This window comes from Mus caroli, chromosome 12 (assembly GCF_900094665.2).
Source record: "Mus caroli chromosome 12, CAROLI_EIJ_v1.1, whole genome shotgun sequence".
Classification (NCBI taxonomy): Eukaryota; Metazoa; Chordata; class Mammalia; order Rodentia; family Muridae; genus Mus; species Mus caroli.
Genome location: NC_034581.1, coordinates 61566697 through 61579866, shown reverse-complemented (window position 1 = coordinate 61579866; position 13170 = coordinate 61566697). Strand labels below are relative to the sequence as shown.

Sequence of the window (13170 nt, the reverse complement as noted above, 5' to 3'; positions counted from 1 at the left end):
GTATTTTGCTTTTATTCTCCTCAAAAATTCCTTGAGTATTCCAGGATGCATAAAGCATGCCTATGAATCTCAAATCCAAATCTGCAGTACAAACTTCTTCTGTTTGTATAATTTTGTTTTCTTTTTAAAACTGTATATATAAGCACTGCATCCACAATGTTCCCATCTTACCTTCTTTCCTCTCCAAATCCTCTTGTGCCATCCTTCTGAACTCATGATTTGTTCTTTAATTACTAATGTGTGTGTGTGTGTGTGTACCTGTGTGTGTGTATGTGTATGTGTGTGTATGTGAGAGAGACATGGAGAGAGACAGAGAAATAGAGAGACAGAGACATAGAGAATCTTCTGAGTCTATTTAGCTCTGCTCATATGAGCATGTATTGAAGGCTAAGAACCTGACATTGGAAAAAATCTGTGTTAGGACTTATCCTTGGTTTCTCTCTCTCTCTCTCTCTCTCTCTCTCTCTCTCTCTCTCTCTCTCTCTCTCTCTCTCTCTCTCGACTGACTACCTATAGCTTTTATAGCTTTTCTTCTGCAGATGTGGAATTTTACCCATCTACATTAGCATGTCAACTGGCATTGCTGTCCTGCTGTTTGTTTCCAGGCAACAATATTTTTGAGAGCTCATGGGTCCAGCTTTTCTTTCATATATAGAAGACACTGTTTTGCAGAAGGCACTCTGATCTTATGTCTCTTACAATCTTTCTGTCCTGTCTTCTGTGATTTCCCCTGAGCCACAATGTAGGGATTGTATTGGAGGCGTATCAGCAGGGCACATGACCATCATTTCTTGTGGTTCTCTATAATAGTTCTCATCTGTTGTAATAAGATTTTTTCATGAAGGGAGAGAGCTCCTCACATGTATGTATATGATATATGTGTATACAGGTAAATATCAGAAATTTACTGGTTTAGAAAAATGGCAATTGAAGCTTCTCCTTTTGGACCCATGGCCTCTTCAACCAAGGGTAGTTAGTTAAGTTTACAGAACCAGGAATGAATTTCCTCCTGTTCAGCATGCTTTAAGTCCAATTAGACAGCTGTTGGTCACTCCCAGGTCTTGCACATTATAGCTGGAGGAAATGTAGTTTCCTGACATTCAACATGATTCACATTGAGCTAAGCTATCAGCTCCCTCCTTTCACATCTTTCTCCTACCCTTCCCAAAGGCCAGACATAGCTGTCACTTCACACTTTGTAATTCATTCAATGGTGAAATTCAGATAGCTAGTAACAGCTATCTTTGACTCACTCTCTTCCCTCAGCACCACAATTAGTCATCCATATAGCTCATCCATTCAATCTTTCTCTCCATGCTCATTGAAAAAGGGTTGTCTCGATGGCTTTTTCCAAGTTTATATAAACTACCACAGAATCCTCTTTTTATTCTTATTAATCTCCTCGACATTACATTTGCCACATTAAGTTCTCTCACGCAGAAAGAAGCTGTTAAAGTATTTCTAAAAAGAAAGCACGCATTCTCTAAAAGACAATGTGATTGATTTCCTATACTATCCATAAGGCTAGCAATGCTTTAGCTCATTTTTATCTGTCAACTGTTCTATAGTATTATTATACTGCCTTCTCTATATTGCAATATATAGTTTATATGAAATTTACTGTGATATTTCACAAGTTTATGCATACTATTTCCTTCTCCTATTTTATTCTCCTAACTTAGAATTTGCATCATATTTCATTTTTAAAAGCTTTCAGTTTTATTTTATTCAAGATGTGTTTGCTTTTATTCTCTACAAAATTTTTATTTAATTCTAGTGTTTTCTCATCTTTACTCAGTTTCTTGACATAAATTACAGAGTTTTTATAAATTGGAAAGAGAGTGTATTTGTAGATAGATAAAATTATCAAAATATCATGTTTAAAATTTAGATTTATATAAATGTGGTTATAATAGTAACACTAATACATACGTAGTTATGAATTATTAATTGTCGTAAAACTTANTTTCTTGGGATAATAAAAGACAAAAATTCGGTAACAATGACATTAGTTGCTCTTCTTGAAGTATCTTCTAAAACAACTTGTACCAAAATATATATTCAATAAATTGTAAATCCATTATTGTAAATTTGGGATTTGTATACTGTCTTGAACATATGCATGTCACATAGGACTCATGTCATAGGAACTCAGAAAATGTATGAAAGATTGAAGAAGGCGAGAAGCTCATTCTTTCAAGTCCACAAAGTGAAATGTGTGGGAAGTTTATACTGTTTTCCAACATTCTCTTCCCATTTTATCTAAAACTGGTTAAAGGGTTGTCGTACTGTAAATCCTTCTGATGGACTTGTTCCTAAAGTGAATGGATATAACAGGCATCAGATTTGTTTTTTCTTAGAATGACTTTAATCTGCTAGTGTCTGACATCTTTAATCAAGCAAAATGTTTCAAGAAAATTACTTCTGTTATAAATGGCTAGCTGCCAAAGTTAAGAGTAAAAATAAATTCCCTTAGATAATTATTATGTTATATATGGGTAACCTTGCAGAAAACTGACACTGGTCATATCACTAAGAGATTTATCTTACTTAAAACTGATTTATTAGGTCATTATTAACTATTTATATAGCTTATATTGGTTTGTGGAAATAAAAATCTAACTAAAATATGGGTCCTATATACATATTAAAAGACTTGATATGAAATCTTATAAGATTTTGACGTATTTAAAATGATTTTTTGCATATCCAGTAAAGCATTTGTTGATTCAAACCATTTTATAAATTAAAAAAAATATACCCACAGTTAAATATTTAACTGCCTGGTTCTCCTCCTCCTTCTTTTAAAATCACATGCCATTTATTTTTTTCTCATTTTTCTTTTTTACTGATTCTTTGTGAATTTCATACAATGCATCATAATCCCATTCATTTCTCAATCCCCCTACATTCCATATCTGCCCAACACCCTTGTTAAAGTTCTCTCCATGGAAAGCAGTGGTATATCATTGTGTATCGTATAGTATATTCTTTTGCCCAAACAGCATTATGTGGAAATTCTCGTTGCAAAGAGAATTTGCATTGGTCTGATTTGAGATCTCTGGCTTCTGTTACACTACCAATTCTGGATCCTCACTGAGGTTCCTCTCAGATATCCCGCTTTTTCTCTAGGTCATATAGGTCCTGCAGCTTTGACTCAGCAGGTCCAACCCCTTTGCTTTATCAGTGCATAGATGGTGTAGAAGTTCTGTTAGGACAATTCAAAGCCCTGGATTTGGGCCTGGGTCATAGCTGAGTTGGTCATCTCACCAGCTGTCCCATGTCCATGCCACTATGGCCAGCTCTTTCACCCTGCCCAGGTGAGGAGCAGGGCCAGCAGTTGAGTGCCTCAACCAGTGAGGGGCAGGGCCATGTGGTGGCCAGTGAGGAGTTGCCCCAGCTCAAAGCAGTATTGAGACATTAACGGCTCAGATGGCATTCCTGACCAGAGGTTCACATGTCCTTAGGAGATAACATGGGCCACAGCCATCAACACACACACACACACACACACACACACACACACACACACACATGTACTGTAGAAAGGGCATCTATCCAGCCATTGCCCAAGACATCAGCACAGATCCAGATTTCACCACTGCCACAGGTGACAGTGTAGCCACCCACATCAGGCTGTTCATCACCACCTTTGATTCTCTAGATCTTCCTCCCTTCATAGTGCACAAACCAGTCAGCTTCTCTTTCCCTCCCATTTCCACAAACCAATATAAGCTACATAAGTAGTTAATAATGACCTAATAAATCAGTTTTAAGTAAGATACATCTCTTAGTGATATGACCAGTGTCAGTTTTCTGCAAGGTTACCCATAATAATAACCACACACTTTCTCATCTTTGTGTAGCCTGTCCCAGTGCAGGTCAGCTCTATAGCTTCAGGCTGTTTTCTGCCCTGGACCATACCTTGCAATGGTGGGTCACACATCCTATTTACTTCAAATAATTTTCCTTCCAGTTGCCTGTGAATTTCATGAAGTCATTGTTAATAATAGCTGAGTAGTACTCCATTATGTAAACCTACCACATTTTCTGTATCCATTCCTATGTTTAGGGACATCTGGGTTGTTTCCAGCTTCTGGCTATTATAAATAAGGCTGCTATGAACATAGTGGAGCATATTTTCTTGTTATATGTTGGAGCATCTTTTGGGTATATGCCCAGTAGCTAGGTTTGTCTGGTAATGCTAAGTCCAATTTTTCTGAGAAAGCGCCGTAAAACTCACAGAACATATGAAGCACAAGAAGGAAGACCAAAGTCTGGATGCTTCAGTCCTTCTTAGAAGGGGGGAACAAAATAATCACGGAGGTAGAGGGAAGGAGAGACTTGGGAAGGAGAGATGAGGGTGAGGGAAAAAAAAGGTCAGGATCAGGTGTCAGAGGTGACAGGGGAGATGTTTATAGAGAGAGGGTAAGGAAATTGAACAGAGGCATGTAGAAGTGGGGAATGGGGACCTGGGTGTAGCTACCAGAAAGTTCCAGATGCCAGGAAAGCAAAAGACTTCCATAACCCAATGGGGATGACATTAGATGAAATACCCAACAAAGAGAAAAGAATACCTGTAGAGACCATATTCAGAGGTTAGACACGGCCCATGGTTGAGGGATGGGGCCACCCACCCACCTCAAAAATATTAATCCAGAATTCCTCCTGTCAAAAGAAAATGCAGGGATAAAGAGTGAAGCAGAAACTGAAGGAAAGGCCATCCAGAGACTGCCCCACCTAGGGATCCATTCCATCTGCTGACTCCAAACCCAGACACTATTGTTGATGCCAAGAAGTGCTTACTGACAGGAGCCCGGTATAGCTGCCCCTGGAGAGGCTCTGGCAGAGCTGGACCAATACAGATGTGGTACACAGCCAAAACACCATACTGAGCACGGGTACCCCAATGGGGAAGTTAGGGCAAAAGCTGTAGGAGCTGAAGGTGTTTGCAACTTCATAGGAAAAACAACACTATCAACCAACCAGACCCCTCAAAGCTCCCAGGGACTAAAACCTCCAACCAAAAAGTAAACATGGGGTAACCAGGGCTCCAGCTGGATATGTATGGACTTATCTGGCATCTCTGGGTGGGAAGCCCCTTGGTCCTCTGAAGGCTTAATGACACAAGGATAGGGAACGCTCTCCCTCTGAGGCAGGGAGTAAGTAGATGGGTGGGGAAGCATCCTCATAGAGGCAGGGGGAGGAAGAAGGGGGATAGAGGGCTTGTAGAGGGGAAACTGAGAAGAAGGATAATATTTGAAATGTAAATAACTTTTAAAAAAAGGAGACCATCTATTCTGAGGGGTATGAATTGATCCCAAATCAAGAAGTTTATGTATCACTTATCACTTCAAAGAAGATGGACATGGTAGCCCCAGAAAGAAGCAAGCTGCTACTCTGGCCTAGACTGTTTTGAGAAATCAAGAGTTTCAAAGTCGTTTTAACTTCATAAATCTCTAACTCAATGTTCTACTTTAAACAGTTGAGTTCTTCCCTCACCTGAGTCTCTGCTATATTTCCAAATAGAAACATCTTCATATTTTGTTGCAGAGATCCTCTACTCTCCCCACTCTCAAGTAGTGATTAATTACATTCATCCTTTCACTGATGATTGATCAAGGTATGAATGGAATGCAGAAGAAACTGATTCCATTATTCTTATAATTATTTCTCCCCCAACCCCGAATTCCTCAAAAACCTAGAGGATATCAATACTGGATCCTCACTAGATCCTCTCAGATATCTTGTGTTTGCTCTGCGTCACAGAGGCCCTATAGTTTTGGCTCATCGGGTGCAGACTCTTTGCTTCAGCAGTTTATACATATAGTAGATGTTGTAGGTATGAAATTCACAAAGAAGAAAAGACTGCACTCAGAAATTGTTCCTTTCCACTGATGCCCCTTCTCACCACAAATGAAGATTTTACATAGCATTCAAGGATTAGCATTGTTCCACTTGAGGTCAGTAGATGTCCCTTGGGTGTCAGGCACCTGAATAGTTGGCTGATGGGTGAAGTCTCATTAAAAGCCATCTCCAATGTAAATTCTTTAGAGCACATAGAAGGGGTACTTGGCACATCTTATATTTTGATAACAACATGTACTGACAAAATAGAAAACAATTTGCCCTGCATGGAGTTAATGTGAGAGATTGATTGCCTAGCATGAAGAAGCCTTGGGTTTGGTTCAAGAACTGGTGAAAAACAACCATCCTTAAATCAAACAAATCAAAACAAAAGCCAAAGTTCACTAAGGGTCAACTGTTGATCAAATGCAAACAAAAGATTTTCAAGCAAGGATTAGGCAGTGGAAAGTATTTAACTGAATTGTATTACTTCAGAGGCTCCACATAATCAGGATGGAGGCCCTAAATTAAAGACTTGTCCAAGCTCTTGCACCAACTTTCTACAAGGAGAAGTGTAAGTGATTAGTTGCTCAATGATGAAGAGGTGTGGTCTTGGGAAAGGTGTATCTTTCTGCTGAACACAACTCAGTAAGAGGTCATTTAAGTTATGTTCTTTCTAACACTACAAGGAGGTATACTTTCTTTAATAATATTTATATTTATCTTAATTTTATAAGCTATATAAAAAACCTCAAATTCCTGGAAATTATAGTCACTAACACAGGGAATATATTCTTTTCTTTTTTAATTTTAGTTGATTTTTCACCCTCTACAAACCCCCTACCCCCTACCCCTTCCTCCGCTTCTATGAGGGTGCTCCCCACCCACCCACCCACTCCATGCCTCAGAGGCATGGCATTTCCTATCCTTGTGTCATTAAGCCTTCACAGGACCAAGGGGCTACCCTCCCAGTGATGACAGATAAGTCCATACATATCCAGCTGGAGCCCTGGGTACCCCCTGTTTACGTTTTGGTTGGAGGTTTTAGTCCCTGGGAGCTTTGAGGGGTCTGGTTGGTTGACAGTGCTGTTCTTCCTATGAGGTTGCAAACACCTTCAGCTCCTACAGTTTTTGCCCTAACTTCCCCATTGGGGTACCCATGCTCAGTATAGTGTTTTGGCTATGTACCACATCTGTAATGGTCCAGCTCTGCCAAAGCCTCTCCAGGGGCAACTATACTGGGCTCCTGTCAGTAAGCACTTCTTGGCATCAGCAATAATGTCTGGGTTTTGAGTCAGCACATGGAATGGATTCCTAAGGTGGAGCAGTCTCTGGATGGCCTTTCCTTCAGTTTCTGCTTCACTCTTTGTCCCTGCATTTCCTTTGACAGGAAGAATTCTGGGATAATATTTTTGAGGTGGGTGTATGACCCCATCTCTCACCTGGGGGCCCTGACTATCCACTGAATATGGTCTCTACAGGTTCTATCTCCCCTTTGTTAGGTATTTGGGTATTGTCCTTCCTGTTGGGTTTTGGAAAGCTCTTGGGTCCCTGGCATCTGGAACTTTCTAGTGGCAACCCTCAGTTCCCTCTCCCCCACTGCTACACACCTACTTTCAAATTCCTGGCCATCTGTACTTCTCCCTCATCTCTTAATCACATGGAATAGATAACTACATGTAAGCATTCTCTGCCATTACCTTCTAGATATGATATTACACTCCATATATGTAAAAGAACACCTGTGATCCTATACTCAGAAACAAAGGTAGGGATTTCTAAATATCACAAGCCAGTCTGGTGTAAGTAGAAAGTTGCAGATCAGCTGAGGCTATATAATATAGGAGAAACCTGTCTCAAACAATAAAAGAAACAAAAGTACAAACAATAATATTACTTTTCATTGAAACTACTATGTCTCATCAGGGGTTATCACAGTGTGTTCAGAGCAAGAGCCTAAGCCGATGGAATTAAATGTGTTGGAGAATGAAACTGAATGAATGTGTGGACAGAGGAAACCAAGTGAGGATGAAAAGTAAAAGCTTATTGACATATGAGCATTCTCACATGACAAGCCCTTAACACCTTTGGAGGCAGCAGGGAAGACAGGGTTCCCACTGAGTTGTAACTACCACCATTGGAGAACAGACTGTTAAAACTTATATTTTATAAAAGGATTTATAGGCTTGCTATGGTGAATAAAACAAAAAGTCCAGAAATAACAGCACTTGACCCTACTCTTTACGAATGTTTTGAACTGCCTGCACTGACTAAGATATTACGAATACACTACTAACTAAAGCATAGAGTTCATGGAGAATCTCACTGCCCTTTCTAGACAATGTTGATGGACAGGAGATGCCCTTACAGAATGGAGCTTTGCATGAGGAGTGGGCATGACAATTTATCAAGGTCATAGATATTAGATGACAGTGATTAACTTTCAAATGCAGACTTAGTATTCTTAGCTGCATTATCAGATAATTTGGATGCACCCAGCACTCTAGGCTCCCAAAATATATAGAGACCCTTAGGTCATATTATACCTGGGAGAAAAACAAGTAGCTAGTCACTAAAAATAAGTAGCTAGTATGTAAGTTATATGCAGTTAAAATAAATAAAATGTGTATAATTAAAAGAGTAAATATGGACAATTAGAAAAAATACGTGGTTTCTGGGCTAGTTTCAGAATGTGTTTATAGTGACTAAGTAGGTAATTGAAGGAATTTGTAGCATCACTCTGAGTATGTTCTATGGTGATTCAATCGACAAATTCTTTCTAAGAACATATATACATTCACTTGCAAAACAATATTCTGGAGAAAGGAAATCCTTGAAATATCTTTTAGAGATATCACTTGCAGGATCTGTGTTGACTCTGATGCACAGGTTCTGCAGTGGGCATGTTGTCATAGTATTATCTTGTCACAGCATTTCCCATATCACATAGAAATGCTAGCTTAGTAGAATGACAGAATGGCCCTTTGAAATGTCTATATAATCTTTATAATCTTTAAAGCTAACATCCAGTGAGGAGTAGGTGCTTCTTCCAGGTTCAGTGAAAATCTAAACCACTGATCAGATTTAAATGATGGTATACTTTTTAAGAAGAATTCATGGGTCCAAGAAACAATGAGTGACCTCATTTACTACCGTCATGTCCACTCAGCTACTGAAATCAATGCTTTTCTTTTCTATTTGCCATTTTCGAGGGCTCAGTTCCAAGAAGAGGACAAACTTTTATTAAATTACCCAAGAAGATCCCCTTTAATCTCTAAGCCATGGCCATTAGTTACTCTAGTATCCTGTGTCAAGAAACATCACATAGAAGAGGCACGACCCTGAAAAGAACTCACAGCATATACATCCCACAAAAACGAAATGTAGCAAGACAGCAGAGTGTACTGCATGCCCACTTACCCCAGTGAGGGGACATATGTTTGTTTATTTGTATTTTCTTTTTCACATTTCGTGGTAAATAAGTCAGACATCAACCATGAAAGGTATAGTGACCTAGATCTCGACTTTCTCTGCAAAAAAGTTATCGTGGCCACACCAGGAGAACTGCCCATGCCACGTGATACACTAAGGCCATGGTGTGGAGCTTCTCAAGCAATAGGAGGAGTACAAGGAGAACATGGATGTGAGCCCACTACATATTCTTGCAGACATTTCTTCCAGAAAAGAAGACTACTCAGATTTCTGGCTCAACCTTTCTCAGCTAGAAGCATCACATGTTATAAGTGGATATCAGTAATTATTCTAGTTGAAAGCCAGATACCCCACATAGGACCACAGTCTACATTCCTCATACTGCTGAGAGGATTGCAGCTGGTGACCAACAGCAATTCCCTCTCTAGAAATCATTGCAGTCCAAACAGTGCTTGTACTTCCAAAGGTCCTGCATACTGGTGGGAAACAGAATTAATTAAACCATAATGTTGGGTTAGAAGGTCTTACCCCGTATACTTGCTCTATCAGAACATTTCTTCATTTCTTATCCATATATTTCACCTGTGTAAAATACTTTTATTCAGTATTTAGGGATATGTAAAATATAAAATTAGGAGTATATGAATATACAGTATATATTAAGAGATATTTAAGGGATAAATGGGAATTACTTAAACCATATGTACACAAAAAATATATTTAGAATGTGTGTATATATATATATATACACACACACATATATATATATATGTACTCGTATGCATGGTTATTTATAATCTACCTATAATATTTGCTATGCTTATATGAATCTTATTCAGGATTCATCTGCCTTCCTAGTCTCTCTCTGCTTACTATGAGAGGATGTAATGACATCTATTTGCCTTCTGCCTGCCAGGATGGTCGTACCTTCCTGTTGCTGTGATGGACAGTATCCTATTTAAGATCATATAAATCCTCATTCTTATGTTTTTTTTCTTTTATCAGTGTATTTCATGACAACAATAAAAAAGAAGATAATATAGCTATTAACTATTCAGAGACTAAGGATCCACCGCTGTTATGTCACCAACTACTTGTGACTGGCGAATAGTGATGGAAATTCTAACAAGAAAGAAAATAAAATTTTCACAATCACAATACAGTTAGTTCCTAATTCAAGTGACTGAACTGAATTCACTTCATGAGTCTGATGTTGGATTAGGTTTATGTGAAGAGCTAATCATTATGTGAATATTTTATAGGCTTGAAAATCCCCAAATATCCCAGCTTATTAAGATCAGACAGCACATGTCTCTACACGGCCAGTAGAGTGAATTTGAACTGACAGTCCTTAATATGTAGCAGAAAGCAGCAGTTGTTCTGTAAATTTGCACTACTAAAATTAGAGGCCTGTGAGATAGCTGCGAAAAGATGCTAATGTTGGAAGAAATTTAAAAAAAAAATCTTATAATGTTGCAAAACAAGAAATCAAAATAGGACTGTTGTCGTGTAATTCACATTTTTGAAGAACTGTCAAGAGAATGGAGGAATTTTCTCCTTTGTGTGTGTGTGTGTGTGTGTGTGTGTGTGTGTCTATCACTAGCAATAACTTCACTAGTTGTGTTGGTTTTTTATTATTTTATACATCAAAAGAATCATTTCTCAGGAACTGTGACTTTTTTTTTAGCTTGATTTTTTTTCTTTTTTTTTCTTAGATATTTTCTTTATTTACATTTCAAATGTTATCCCCTTTCCTGGTTTTCCCTCTGAAAATCCTCAACCCCTTGCCTACTCCCCCTGCTGGAACTGTGACTTTTTAAACATGATGTGTTCCGCTGCCTTATGCTCACATTCTTCTTTGTTATGTATATGTGCACACTGTAGCTTTTCTCCAGTCTTTGATTTAAAAATCACTTGTCATCTGGAGGCTTTGATAGCCTGAACAAATGGCCAAGTGCCCCATTGGCGCGCACTTATAATGAGAGCTGAGTGCATATAGGGTCATATGATAAAGACAAGAAAAATCATGGACTCAGTGGGATTTATTATGAAGAGATCCTAATAGTGACAATTATGTATTAATACTAAAGGCTAAACTGTGTTTACTATTTACTCTGTACCCGTTGCTTTATAAGCTATCTCATTAATTAGTCTAACAACAACCTGGATAATACAGAACCATTTTACTGATAAGGAAGATCATTAAAATTAAATAATTTTTTTTGTGAGTTATGTAGCTGAAAGAACATTTAGTGGGATTTGATAGTAATTAACAGCAAGGGTTTACATCATTCCTGAGACTTTATGTTCAGTTTATGTTTGAGGATGGGGCTTCCAGCTTGTCATGCTAAAAGGCAGGTGGGTTTGTTATGTATTTTTTTTTCTTTTTGTAAGAAAAATCTACAAGGCTATACTACATGAAGTGTGAGCAAACTATGATCCCTCAGCCAAATCTGATAGGAGTAGCTATGTTTGTTATAGTGTTTCTGCAACTTAGTGACTCCATCCATCTTCATTTACCTGGTGCCTTGGCTTCTGAGTAGACAAAGAAATGAAAACTCCAAGCTCTAAATGACTTGGCCTTTCTCTGAAGCCTGTCCCTTTGAATATATATTTATAATGCTACACATAAGCCAATAGTCATCAGAAGAGATCTTAATGACTTTCAATGATGCCTTCTGTTAGTACATTTCAAATTTGCAAATATACTATGATATAAAATCTAAGATAAAGAGAAATTTTCACACAATTCAATGTCATAATTTGTTACTATGCAGATTATTATAATTTAGAAATACTTCTTTTATATAAATTTGTTATCAGATATCACTAAATGAAAAGAGTCATTTGGGCTTTGTGATACTGAATTCTGTAGTTGACTTTAGTTTTATTGCTTTGAATTTATTTTTAACTTTTTTAAAAATTGAGATTGTAATTTAATTGCATTTCTCCCTGTTATTTCTTCCCTTCAAACTTTCCCATATAACTTACCTACTCTCCTTCATATTCATAACTTCCTTTCTTATCAATTGCTTGAACGTATGCATGTTTACATACATATATACACACATGTGTGTGTGTGCGTGTGTATGTGTATGTTCCTAAAAATAACCTACTGAGTACATAAAATGTTAGTTGTATGTGTGTTGTCAGGGCTGACCATTTGGATTTTGTTCACTTTCATGAGTCTTTTATTATTGGCTGACAAGGAGGTTGAAAAATGTTAGAACTTCTGTACTGTCTCAACAAATCTAAAGACAAAACTATTGATTTTTATAAGTTGGAAATTTTTTGTTAGTGAGTTTAGTAAGGTTACTTAGCTACTTTCAGACAGGTACTATCATTAGAAGCATGGGTCATTAACCAGGTGTTACATAGGTGTGCCACACTTTAGAAGTTGTACATATTGTAATGTTTTCACTTGCCTGTTTCTTATTTCTTCTAGACTTGGATGATCCAGTAGTAACTGTTCATCAAAGTATAGGTGAAGCTAAAGAACAATTTTACTATGAGAGAACAGTGTTTCTCCGATGTGTGGCCAATTCCAACCCCCCTGTGCGCTATAGCTGGAGACGTGGTCAGGAGGTGTTGCTACAAGGATCTGACAAGGGAGTGGAGATTTATGAGCCTTTTTTTACCCAGGTAAGAGATTGTGAACGGTATTCCTACCCCAGCGGATTGTGATAATTTCTTGACTCTGGCAACATTCAATACTATAGCCATTTGAAAAGACATTTTCTCCAAATGTACTCTTTTATAAAACAATATATGTTTGATTGAAAAGCCAGCACACTTAGATATAAAGGACAACTTGTTTATATGTGATAAATTTGAAATACTGATTCCTGAAATAATATTAACGTCAATGTACCCTGACATATTTTTTTATCT

General features: G+C 37.9%; 1 protein-coding gene across 2 annotated transcripts in view; it reads left to right on the top strand.

Annotated features, from left to right (window-relative positions):
• The window catches only part of Mdga2 (MAM domain containing glycosylphosphatidylinositol anchor 2), a 749855-nt gene that overhangs the window by 489008 nt on the left and 247677 nt on the right, over positions 1 to 13170 (top strand). For both annotated transcript variants that reach the window (XM_021179085.2, XM_021179084.2), the window contains exon 4: positions 12725 to 12921. Coding sequence is in view for 1 of the 2 variants with exons in the window: in XM_021179084.2 (XP_021034743.1) it covers positions 12725 to 12921 (197 nt within the window). In the remaining variant the exon portion in view is untranslated. The remainder of the gene's footprint in view (positions 1 to 12724; positions 12922 to 13170) is intronic.